The following is a 12,148-nucleotide window of genomic DNA, read 5'->3' on the forward strand; positions in this document are numbered from 1 at the left end:
ATTATTTTCTCCTTTTGGGTTTATTCTGTATTTTCACCCTCACTTCTTTATTTGTATGTTTAGTTTTATTTCCATTCTTTCTTCTTGTCTGATACATGCAGTTGAGGAAGATCAGAAATGCCATCCCCAAAATACGGCACTTTGGATGTTGATTATTTTGAGCTGAAGGCAACTGGCAAACAGCAGATGCAGGAAAGGCTTTTTCCCTCCCCCTTTCTGCCTTTCTGCCTAAAACTAGGGCATGGGTCCCCCTCCCTCACGAGCAACTGTACTCACCAGAGATGGAGCTGTCGTGAGACGGGTCTGTGTGGACCAACTGCTGAGACAACCCTCATCTTCCTCATGTCCCCTTGTCTGTGTCCTCCTCGCTTCTCCACAACTTTCACCCTTTTTTACAGTGATACATAAGCCCCTAGTCTAACTGCTTCTTGGGTTTTCACTACATTTCTGCAAAGCTCCTGTGTACGTAAAATTAAAAACATCAGTAACAGCAGTGGGTTTTTTCTCCTGCTCATCTGACTTTTGTCAGTTAAATTCGCAGGCTCTCAGCCGCTGCACTGGGAGGGTAGGGGACAAGTGCTTTCCTCCGACACTGTCTGGGATGTCACTGTTTCTCTAGGTAACAGCACACTATTTCAACTTCTGGTACATAGTGTTTTCAGTGTGATTTGGTTTAGAACCTGTTGAATTTTTATCATCATTTCTTCACTGCACTAATTTGGCATGTCATATATAAAATCTTTGTTGGCTTGTGTTGTGGGTTAATCTGCGGGCAGTTTGGGTAGCTGTTCACCAAACAGCTTTTCCATCTGCTGGAAAAGGCTGTGTATTTTCTAACTGCTCATGAAGAGGTGTTAATCTTTGGGTTCAACTTTTCCATTTTTCCTTTCCCGGGGAAACTTTTTAGATTAAAAAAAAATTTTTTTAATTTGAGAAGCTGTCTCAAAGAATGAATTTACTCGATTTCCATTTACGTGGATTGATTTCAGCCGCATTACTTCTTGCTTTATGGTTGGTTGGTTTACACGTTCTGTTTCTTCTCCTTTCCTGCTTTCTGTTCCTTTGGTCGCGCTTGTCTGGGTCTCTTCCCTTTCCCTCCCCCTCCCCCTACCACCCCAGGAGTGTTTATTTGGAGCACTTCCTCTCTTTGGTGGGATGTGTTTTCAGCCTGGATTGTGAGTCTTGCTATGAAGGAGACCTGCGCCTGCTTCTGCCAGGTGCCCGGGGACTTCACTGCCCGGAGTCCGCTCTTAAGCCAATTTCTCAGCCCAGGTTTTCCTACTTCAGACGGATGGTGCATATTTGGGGCATTGTTTGTTTTTGTTGGTTTTTTTTTTTTAAGATTTTATGTTAAAATCTTAACATTACTTATTTCCCAGTTTTATCTTATTTTTATGGTTTCTTTCTTCCTTTCCTGATCTTCCTTACCATGTTCCTAGACCTGGTCGACAGAGTTTTTCTTTATCATTGTTTCTTTTCTTGTTTGTTTATTATTTTCTCCACTAAATAGGAACTTTTAAGGGACCAGATGTTGTGGAGGGAGATCTCAGTTACAAATCCCTGTCTCATGGGGTCCCAAGGCCTCACTGGACATGGAATCCTAAGCACCGGCTGTGCGAGGGCCTGTCCTGGGTCTGGTCCTGCCCCAGCATCCTGGCTCCCCCCCATCTGCTCCTGCCACCCTGGCCTGGCCGTGCTTCCTCTCTAGCCCAGGCTTGGGGGCTGCGCCACCATTTTCACGTTTATTTGTTGGTTCCACGCACTCCTGTATTTCTCACGTTTGTGGTGGGAATGGATTCTTACTGGCCTTAATCTTGGTCTTATTACCCAGAAGCCGATATTGTCACTGATTTCTTGCATGCATACACTAGGAGCATAATTAAGATTAATTTTTTTTCTGTGCTCTTGATTTTAGTTTACTTACTGTTTCTTACCTTCAGATTTGCACCGCTCGGAGTCTCAGGCCTGTGTCTCTCTCTACAGCCCAACTAAGATCTCTGCAATGGCCAACGAAGCTCATCCTTGTCCGTGTGACATTGGCCACAGACTTGAGTATGGGGGGATGGGACGTGAAGTTCAAGTCGAGCACATCAAGGCTTATCTCACCAAGTGCCCAGTCGACACGGGCAAAGCCGTGATTGTCATTCAGGATATATTCGGCTGGCGGTTGCCAAACACCAGGTACATGGCCGACATGATCGCAGGAAATGGATACACGTATGTATAAAATTCTTTTTCGTTGCTTAAATTCGTGTACATTTCTGTGGTCTCTTTTGTTCCCTTCAAAGGAAATGAACCCAAAAAACCCTGTGTATATTCTGATGTACGTTATCTATTTTCTTACCTTCTGGGGTGCAGGTCAATGGGGAATGTCACATGGCAGCCAGTGCCCACTGGTGGCCAGCTGCTCCCAGCCCAACCCCTGGGCTTCTGAGTGGCTGGCCCTGTAGACTCACTGGACACAGAGAGAGTTATTTCCCGATGTCCAGGACACCTGGGGCAGAACTCCCCAGCCCTGAAATGCACCCATTATTCGGCCCTTGAGGCATCTCTGTCTGAGGTCAGCTTTCACCTGCAGGGCGCTCATGTCATCCTGGTCTGAACGCGAACTGTCATGGCCCGGTCCAAATTAGACTGGATTCCAGAACCCTAACAGTGAGACCTCGCTCATCTCGCACAGTTATCTCTTTGTCCCACTGTGTGGCCATGGCCACCTTTGGTGAATATTGTCACCTGTTTGCTTCTCCCCGCCCTGGTGTTGGTAGCGGGTTCAGTAAAGCATGGAGGATAGAGGGGAGGGACTGTTTCTTCCTGTCCAGCTTCAGAAAGCATAACACCCAGCAAGCTCTGTGTGTGTTGCACCCCGATTTCCTTTATTTACTCAAAAAGAGAAGCTGGAAATCAAAGGATGCACCTACACCTCGTTTTCCTGCAAAGAGAAACCCGTTTAAAGGCGGCACACCCACTGCCGCGTGGTGCGGGTTTAGCATTGACCCGAGGGAGGACGACCTCCACTTGACATTTCACTTTTTCATGTCCTCATGTTTCTTCTCGAAGATGAGGCTCCTGACCTTTCCAGGGGCAAGACCAGTAATAAAAACACTGGCCGGCCCCTGACTGCCTCCTGGCTCGGCCAGACCCTGCGCTGGGGCGTCAGGGGGGCAATTGCCCTGAATCCTGGCAGCAGCGCCGCTGAGGTGGGACTGTCGTTGCCCAGGGCATGAAGGCAGAGGGTGCAGTCGCCCCAGACCAGCCGGCTGCAACCAGCAGATTGAATGGTCCCTTCTCTTGTCTTAGGTGGGTCCTTAGCTGGAGACGGAACATAAAAGAATGAGTCAAAACGCTCGTTTACAAAGCCCTCTCACACTTACCTGTTTTGCCTTCAGAATAATCCTCTGAGACTGGATGGTGTGTGGTGCCGTCTCCTTCAGATCAAGAAAAGAGGCTAAAGGAGGAAGGGGATGGGGAGGGATAGATTAGGAGTTTGGGGTTAACAGATACACACTACCATACATAAAATAGATAAATGACAAGGACCTACTGTACAGCATAGGGAACCACACTTAATATCTTGGAGTAACCCATAGTGGAAAAGAATCTGAAAAAGAACTTATATACGTGTATAACTGAATCACTTTGCTGTACACCTGAAACTAACACAATATTGTAAATCAACTACACTTCAATTGAAAAAAAAGAAGTGGGGAGGGTATAGCTCAGAGGTAGAGCCTGTGCTGGGCGTGCTTGAGGTCCTGGGTTCCATCCCCAGTACCTCCATTAAATAAATAAATAAACCTACTTACCCCTCCCCCGCAAAGGAATGAAAGGAAAGAAAGAAAAAGAGGCTAAAAGTGATTAAACGACTTGTTACGGTTTCAGGCCAGAACGAGGCAGTGCTGGGGCCCAAACTTAGATTCTTCTGACCCAGATTTCAGTGTTCTTTCCACCCCTGCAGGAGGAGCTGTGCTCATCCATCCACGGCTGTGACCTTTATTTCAGGAACCGGGTCTCTGGCAGGAGCGTGTGGCCCCACACCTCGGGTGGACACGCATGGCGTTTGACACAGACCCCACAGGCTGGCTTGCCGCCTCCCCTTTTAGAACCTGCATTAGACCATACCCTCTGGGCAGAACATTGTGCCCTGCTGGCACCCTGGGCGGAGGCTGGAGAAAACTGCTTAGTCATGGTGACTGGCGGCGCTCACCAGGTGTGCCCTTCTGGCCTGAGGCTAACGTGAAAGGCCAGCCGAGAGGTGTAACTCCTCAGGGGCAGGAGGGGGACCTGTTTACACCCGCCCTGCCCTCGCTACCCAGGAACCTTTGTCCTGGGTGTCGTATCTAGTGGAGAATGCACGGCCCGATGGCATGTCAGATGGGCTGGGCTCTGAGCAGGCTGCCAGAGGCCGTGCACCTTTGGTTGTGAAATCCAAGATACTGTGGCCTGAAGCCCGTTGGCCTCTTTGCCGTGATCACAATTGACTACTTCTCTGTTCCTGTGGTCCAAAATTGTCAACCTAGCGAGTTTCTTAAAGAATGTAAGCAAACACCGAGCCCCAACAGCTCCGAAACGAGGAAGAGCAGCTCGTGCCCTTGTTTTACAGAACCATCGTTCCAGACTTCTTTGTAGGGCAGGAGCCCTGGGACCCCTCCTGGGACAGGTCCACTTTCTCGGAGTGGTTGAAGACAAAAGATGCCAGAAAGATTGATAGGTAAGTTACAAATACATTTCCAGCGGGGCTGTGTTAGTGGTGCCCCGGGCACCGGGGAGCGGGGGCGGAGGGAGAGGAGGGGCGGGCTTTGGAGTTCAGACACCCACCCCACCCTCCCTGCACGTAGGACTTTGAGGTCACAGCTAATGGAGTCCTCCCTGAGACATAAAGGAAACATGTTTTATTTACTTAGCTCAGTTTTTGTACCAACAAGCGTCCTGCTGGCCAGCAAGCTCATTTGTTTCCCTCCCTGGGAAAGTCTTTGTGGCACTGATGTGGAGGAGCTTCGTAGAAGTACCAGCTGGGCCTGATTTTCCTTGAAATTGGGCCCCAGGGTCCAGAGATCAACAGTCCTTCCTTCCCCTCCTGGCTGCAGGGCCAGCTGAGACAGTGGACAGAGAAGCGACAGTAAAGAAGATGCCAGCCCCACCTGCATGCCACTGAGTGGAAACTGTGGCTTTTGTTCTGCGGCCCCAAGGGCCACTCCCTACCCCAGCCCCCTTCCCCCTGGGAAGCCATGGGTCTTTAGACCAGACCCACCAGACCAGGACTGCTGTTTTGCCAGGGGTCGGGGAATGGTGGGAAGAAAAGGCAGGAATCCCCTAGGATTGCAGCCTTTTATTAAATTGGCTGCACCCAGTCTGGAAGCAAGGACCAGCGCTCTCAGCTGCCACTCAGATCCCCTCTTTGTCTGGAGGATTAAGGATGGAGCAGGGAGGCGGCAGGAGTGTTCTCTCATGCCAAACTCCTCCTCAGCAAGAAAACCTGAGCCCAGAGCAGAGGTGCCCCCCAGCACCAGCCCCTGACTTCCCTTGACCACGTGCCCTTCCAGACGCCGTCCTCCCCCGTGTTCTGACTTTCTCCCACCATGTGCTTGAGCCTTGTGCTTGGTAAGCTGTGCCCCAAGCCCAGGTGGGGCAACTGCCAATAACCTGCCCCCTGTCTGTGGCGCCTCAGTCCCTGGACCTCTGCTCCTTTAGGGCTGACTCCAGGGCTGCTGGCCCTTTGTCTCCTGGGCCGGTGGACCCCGGGCCGACCTCTGCCCACAGCCCGCAGGGGCCTCTGCTCCCTAGCTCCTCAGCCCCGCCTCGGTCTCCACACTCACGGGTGGCCAGACTCTCCCGTGTCCTGGCCACCCTTTCTCCAGGGGCCTGTGTGGAGCAGCAGTGCTTCGTGGCTCAGGCCAGGGTCTCCCTCTGGTCTCTGTGTGGTCCATCAGTCTGGGAGATGCTACGAGCCGCCCTGGGAGCTTGCAGCTTGTCAAGTACCCTGGACTGTGAGTAACCTTAGGGTCTCGCCGCTGGAGACCAGGGCCAGTGGCTGACTTTGGGATCACTGCTAGGACGTGAAGCACCTTGTCTTAAGTTTGTCCCATCCTGTGGAGTCTCACTGCAGGGGTAGGAAGGCCTGGCTCCTTCACCCCAAGTCAGGGCTCCCTCAAGGGCCACCCCAGCTCTGAGCTCCCCCAGGAGCTGGTTGGGACTTGTGTGGGATGGCACCACAGCCCAGGTTCTCTCTCCATCCTGCCTCCTCCCTCCTCTTCCCCAGGGTTGACCCTGAGATTACTGGGGCCCCAACCTCCTGCACGTTTATCCATGTCCAGGGCCCCCTCCCAGGGACTCAACCTGCAAGCCCAAGAAAAACCAAATGAAACAAGATGTTAGGAGTAAATTAGAAGTAGAAACACAAGAGAACCAGAGAGATTGTGATGTGAATACAAAATCCAGCTCTTATGTAGGACTGGGGTGGGGACAATAGTTAGGACATTCAGAGGAAAGGCCATGTGAGCACAAGTCAGGGTGATCGTTTCAGGCATCAGTGCAGCCCAGGGGCCCCCTCCATGGGTATAAGGAGAGCCACACATTTTAAATCAGAATGAGACGTAAGGTGGAAATACTAACTTGGAAAGTAGACTGAAATCCTTGCTCCTGATCAAGTGTCTTTTGTTTGAAAGAAGACCTGTCTTGAATGCTTACTGCTTAAGCAGTCATGGATTTGTTGGTTTATAGAACTGAAAAGAGGTAGTTTCTGGCTTCAAGCAGAGGTTGGTCTATGGCTCAGAAGGTATCCCCAAGATTTAACCTTCCAGCATCTCTCAGCTCCCTTATCTGATGCTGGCTCCGTTCTCAGGCAGCGTTTGCCTCTGGGAGGCAAGATGGCTGCAGCAGCTCCAGCCTCCCATTGGCTCTTTTCCCTGCAACCCAGCAAAATTCTCATTTGGCCCTGATGGTTATGACTGGGTCACAAATCCATCCTTGAACCAATCATCGTGGTCAGAGATTACTAGGCTCTGATTGGCCAGGCCTGAGCCACATACTCCACTCCTGGAATTGAGCCCCCCAAAGTATATGGACCCAGCATGGGGAAGGGAGGTTCAGCCGAAGCTCATCCCTGGCGTTCCCAGGAAAGCAGGGAACATACCCAGCCAGAAAAGTGAAGATAAGTTCACTTGAGTCAATTAAAGAATTTTTATAGAAGTGCCCTCTTCCTGTTGGTCCTCTGCAATTAAGGCAGTTATTCTTAAGATGAAAGCATTCGAGAAACATTGGAAAGTCCAAATGACCCAAACTACTGCTTATTCCATTTTATTTTGCAGAATGACTTAATTACTGCTCTTCTAACATTGTGAAATAACTACTTGCACACAGAATGGTCTGACACATATGTTTAAATGTGTTCAAAAACATCTTATTATTAAAAGGAAAAGAAAGTGCAATAGAATTTCTCTCTCTCTCTCTCTTTTTTAATAATTGCAAACAGATAGCGTTTCTTCCTTATCAGATCAAACAAGAACCTTCTGAGCTGGGCTTGGAGCCCCACCTCCACTTTGGCGTCTTGCTCCCAGTTGAAAAAGCTTTCTGAGTTCCAAACAACCAATTTGCAGATGAACCATTTGCAGAACAAGGGCCACTGCTCTCAGTCCCCTCGTGGCTGGCGTCATCCTCGAGGCTTTCCAAATATTGCTTTGCCTTTTGGACACGGAGGGGCTAAGCAATGCAGAGTTAGGGTGTGAGGCAGAGGGAATGCCAAGTCAGGCGGAGCTGGGGAGCTGGTTGTGGCCCATCGAGAGGAGAGAGTGGAGGCTGGGGGCGCTCACTGGGGCAGATCTCGGGATCAGGTCCTAGTCATGCTGTGGCCTTTGGTCTTTATCCTGAGGCCGTGGAAGGCTGTTGCTCAAGCTGGTCAGATCTGTGTTTTAGAGAAAACCTGCTGCAGCCCTGGGCTGGAGGGGGCTGAGCTTGGCAGAGACCTGCCGGGGAGGTCTGTCACTCATCACTCGTCATTGCGCAGGCTGTGGTGTGGATGGAGCTCTGAAAGCAGGAATCTCAGAATCTCCAGGAACGCTGTTGAGAAAGCCCCGTTACCATTGGCACTTGCTGCTCAGCACAAAACTTATCTCTTGATTTCTTTAGTAACTTTTCTTTCTATTCTAGAGAGGTTGATGCCGTCTTAAAGTATCTGAAACAGCAGTGTCACGCCAGGAAAATTGGCATCGTGGGATTCTGCTGGGGTGGAATTGCTGTCCATCACATAATGATGAAATACCCAGAAGTCAGGGCAGGCGTGTCGGTCTACGGTAAAGCTGCCTTGTACATTTTTCCACAATGAAAGCTGGGGGAGTGGTAGAGTGACAGTGGCCAGAAGCTTCTTCCAAAGCTAAAGGTCCCAGGTGTGCCACAAAACTCAGACTTGCAGAGATGGCCCCTCTTAAGGAAATGGTTTTAAAAATCTGAAGGTAGAGGTGGAGGTGTGTAACATCCTAACCAGAGGGAACCTGGGTCCCCTAACCCGAGGTCTCAATTCTTCATCCAGGATGAAGGGGGTAACATTTCTTTCCTTGATAATGGTTAATGGTTAATACCAAGCAATATTTTAATTAGCAACAGCTATGAAAAGATTTTTCCAAAATATAAATTATTCTTAACTGCTCATGCGTGCACATGTGCGCACACAATATAAAGTGGGGAAGAAAGGGAAGACCCACTCTAAAATATAAATAGCAACATAAACACTTCAGCCAAACAAACCAAAGGTGTCATAGCAATGACATAAGAACATTGTGTCTGCATATTGGAACGGGATACTTAATGATACGGAAGCATTTGACCTTGGCTTTCTTTCATAATTTTATATTCCACAATTATACTAATAATTCTTATTTGAATTAATGGTTCCTCACTTAATTTTACCATTAAAAAAGAAAACTAAATATTTACTTACACAAAGAAAACAAGCTGCCAGCTGCCACTGTGTGCAATGGGGCCGACCCATTATTGGCCGCCTGCTTAGCGCCTTTGTGTGAACGAGCAGAAGGCGCTCTGGAGTGGATGCCTCGCGCACGTCCCCTGGTGGCCGCCGCTGTGCAGTGCAGGCTGCAGCTCTGGGCGGTGAGACTCGGAGCCAGGCCTGAGGCATCAAACCGCTGTCCAGCCTCTAATGTGGCCATAACACAATAGGGCAGGGAGCGTCGCCATCTTTCCTGTGGCTCCCTGCCTTCTAGAGTGGCGTTACAGGTAAGGGGAGGCTCCCTGGGTTACCTAGCTTTGCTGTACTGCCAACAGGAAATGGAAAACCTTTTTTTGTCCTACCTACTGACAAGGACTCTCTATGATCACCTTTGAGCCAGACTCTTCTGTGAGTCTTTTTTCTGAGTGGGCCCCAACCGTGGGCTGTGTCCTTAGGCCACTGGGTCAGTTTAGCGAGAACCCCCCTCCCCTGGTATGTGATCAGATCCTGCACGCCCCACCCTCAATGGCTTGTCTCCCCTCCTGCCTTCAGCAAGAGCCCTGTCAAGTCATCTGGCTAGAATCCCCGGTACCTTGATGATTCCTTTTTAGTGATTTTCCATCCACTGGCCTCCACCCTGCTCCTTGGCCTTGGATTTGGGGTTGAGTCCCCTTCAGTTGTCCCCTCGAATAAAATCTTCCTCACTATCTTTAACAAGTGCCAGAATACGCTTTCCTTTAACACTCCTCTTATCTCAAAATGACAACAGATTTCAAAAAACTTTTACTTATTTTCCAATAGGACTGGGCACACCCACAGTTGTCCGAATCCCCAAGGCTGAACACACTTGATTAAATGCTCTCTAAAATTCTGAAGGCATTTTAGAAGGATGAAAGCTGAGTGTTATGAGTGACTAGCTAGGACCAGGGGCTGTGCCCAGGGACTTCACACGAGTGGTCTCATCTGAGCACAAACAACCCGTCACATGGCGGCTCCGCCCTTTGCCTGAAAACCCTTGGCACAGAGCCTGTGGGGCTTGAGTAGACCGTGAGAAACTTCCAGGACAGCACTGGTCCAGATCTGAGTTACCACGTCTTGGTAACCAAAGGCATGTGTCCAGAGGGAACATGCATCTTTACCTGCCAAGCAGCCAGCACGGTCTAAAGCCATCATTTAATGGCCTGATTCCTAGTGAGTGACGGGGAGAGGAGGGTGATCTGAGTAAATAGCTTCCTCTTTGAGCCCAGTTTTATAAGGCCAGGGCACTTGTGTGAAATTGCTAAAAAGAAAACTAACAAAACCCCCAAAGCACATGTTGTCATTTGAAAAATCAAACTCAGATCCTTGTGTCCCTCTCTGGTTCCCCAGGCATCGTCAAAGACTCTGAGGATGTGCACAGTTTAAAGAACCCCACGTTGTTCATTTTTGCTGAAAATGATGCTGTGATTCCTCTTGAGCAGGTAAGTTGGCATCTTTCCTCTTTTCGTCTCTGCGTTTAATAAGATGACTTAATAGTTCGGGGAAAACAGCCCAAAGGGTTCATTTTTTGCTCCAAATATTTTTCAACATTGAAGTTTGAAAGATGAGTTTCATTGGGGACTTTAAGGGGGATTGTAACCCCGAAGTGCCCCTGGTGTGGCTGGTTACTGGGCTTAGAAGTAGGCCCTGCCTCCCTGTCCCCCACCGCCCCCCAGTGTAACCCACCAGTTATCATAAGGGCTCTAGCCTTAAAGGCATGGCTTTGTTAAATCCAGCACAATTGATAAGGAAAAAACAGAAAGAAACTGGTTCAAAAGCAGTTGTTTGGAAATAACTCTTGTTATTCCTAACCAATACATTATATTAATATAAATTCCAAACGACCTATATTTGAATACATTGAAATGTGTATTGAATACATTGAATATTGTATATTTGAATAGATTGAAGTATAGACTAATAGACAAATATATTAATACAATTTCAAATACTTGATGTTGTATCACTTTTCTGTCGCTCTGAATTCTCTCCTTCGCCAAAGGTAGGGACTGTTAGTTATAAAATTATAAGTGAAAAATTCATTGTAGCTGGAACTTAGAACATTGATGTTAAAGCTCTTTGATGAGCATTCAGAGAAGATGCAGCGGACGGAAAATATTGCTAGAGGGTTAAAATCACAGCATCATGAAATCTTTTGCAAACCAGGTCTCTTTGCTGACTCAGAAGTTGAAAGACCACTGCAGAGTGGAATATCAAATTAAAACGTTCTCCGGGCAAACGCATGGGTTCGTACATCGCAAGAGAGAAGATTGTTCGCCTGAAGACAAGCCCTATATTGACGAGGCGAGAAGGAACTTACTCGAGTGGCTGAACAAGTACGTCTAGCCACGGCCAAGTGCAAGCCTTCTCTAAATAGCTCTCAGCCAGAAGTTTGCTTGGATCTAATTTTCACTTTATATAAAAAATAAATCAAGGAATCCTGAAATTCATGATGTCATCTGAAACACAAATTCAGTAGGCAAAGTCAGTGAAGTCCTTTCATTTTTATCATGGGCATAAATAAAAATTTTAACAGCAGGTCAGTACCGGAAGAATTTGGATGAGGGAGTCATATCTTAACTTTTAGTAAAAGCCTAGGTCTACCCAGGGACCAGCTGATGGCTCAAGTATGGTCTTCCTGGCCTTGAATGAAACCCTTTAAATCGACTAACTTGGCAAAACCGTGAAGCGCATGAACTGTAAAATCAGGTAGATTAAAAGCCCAACTTGACTGGACATTCATCTCCGCCTTAACACAGGTGGATTTGTCATGTTCGTATGTTGCACCATGAGTAATACTGAGATTAAAATAGGGTTCCGTTGACCTAATTATATCAAGCTAATAAACTTACTTTCTGAGTTTTTGAATTTGTGGCTTTTTCTAAAAGCTAATAAAACACGATGGATTAGAGTCATCATCCAGCTGACTCCTAGCAGTGGTTTTTTTAAACACTGATGTTCAGGTCCCTCGGGCTGGGGCTGCATCAGAAATCTCTCCTGTGTTCAGCCAGAAGGGTATGGGGTCTAGGGTTAAGTTGTAGTTTTTACATTTATTTATTAATTTTTCTTCTTTTTTTTTGATGGAGGTATTGGGGGTTGAACCCAGTACCCAGCCCATGCTAAGTCTGCGCTCTACCATTGAGCTATACCCAGCCCCCTCGACTTTTACATATAAATTAATTAAAAGTAAATCAG

At 48.1% G+C, this 12,148-nt stretch overlaps 1 protein-coding gene across 5 annotated transcripts in view; it reads left to right on the top strand.

Moving 5' to 3' along the window:
* Nucleotides 1-11,875, top strand: part of CMBL (carboxymethylenebutenolidase homolog) — a 44,853-nt gene extending 32,978 nt beyond the window's left edge. For 3 of the 5 annotated variants that reach the window (XM_072958857.1, XM_072958859.1, XM_015251707.3), the window contains 5 exons: nucleotides 1,984-2,217; nucleotides 4,601-4,708; nucleotides 8,143-8,285; nucleotides 10,304-10,395; nucleotides 11,120-11,875. In XM_072958857.1, the coding sequence (XP_072814958.1) occupies nucleotides 2,003-2,217; nucleotides 4,601-4,708; nucleotides 8,143-8,285; nucleotides 10,304-10,395; nucleotides 11,120-11,299 (738 nt within the window). In that variant the 5' untranslated portion in view covers nucleotides 1,984-2,002 and the 3' untranslated portion in view covers nucleotides 11,300-11,875. Of the gene's footprint in view, nucleotides 1-1,173; nucleotides 1,295-1,940; nucleotides 2,218-4,600; nucleotides 4,709-8,142; nucleotides 8,286-10,303; nucleotides 10,396-11,119 lie in introns of those variants that run through there. The other 2 variants (XM_072958856.1, XM_015251701.3) reach the window with 2 other exon arrangements.
* The last annotated feature ends 273 nt before the right edge of the window (nucleotides 11,876-12,148 follow it).

Source organism: Vicugna pacos, chromosome 3, assembly GCF_048564905.1.
Source record: "Vicugna pacos chromosome 3, VicPac4, whole genome shotgun sequence".
In the NCBI taxonomy this organism is placed as follows: Eukaryota; Metazoa; Chordata; class Mammalia; order Artiodactyla; family Camelidae; genus Vicugna; species Vicugna pacos.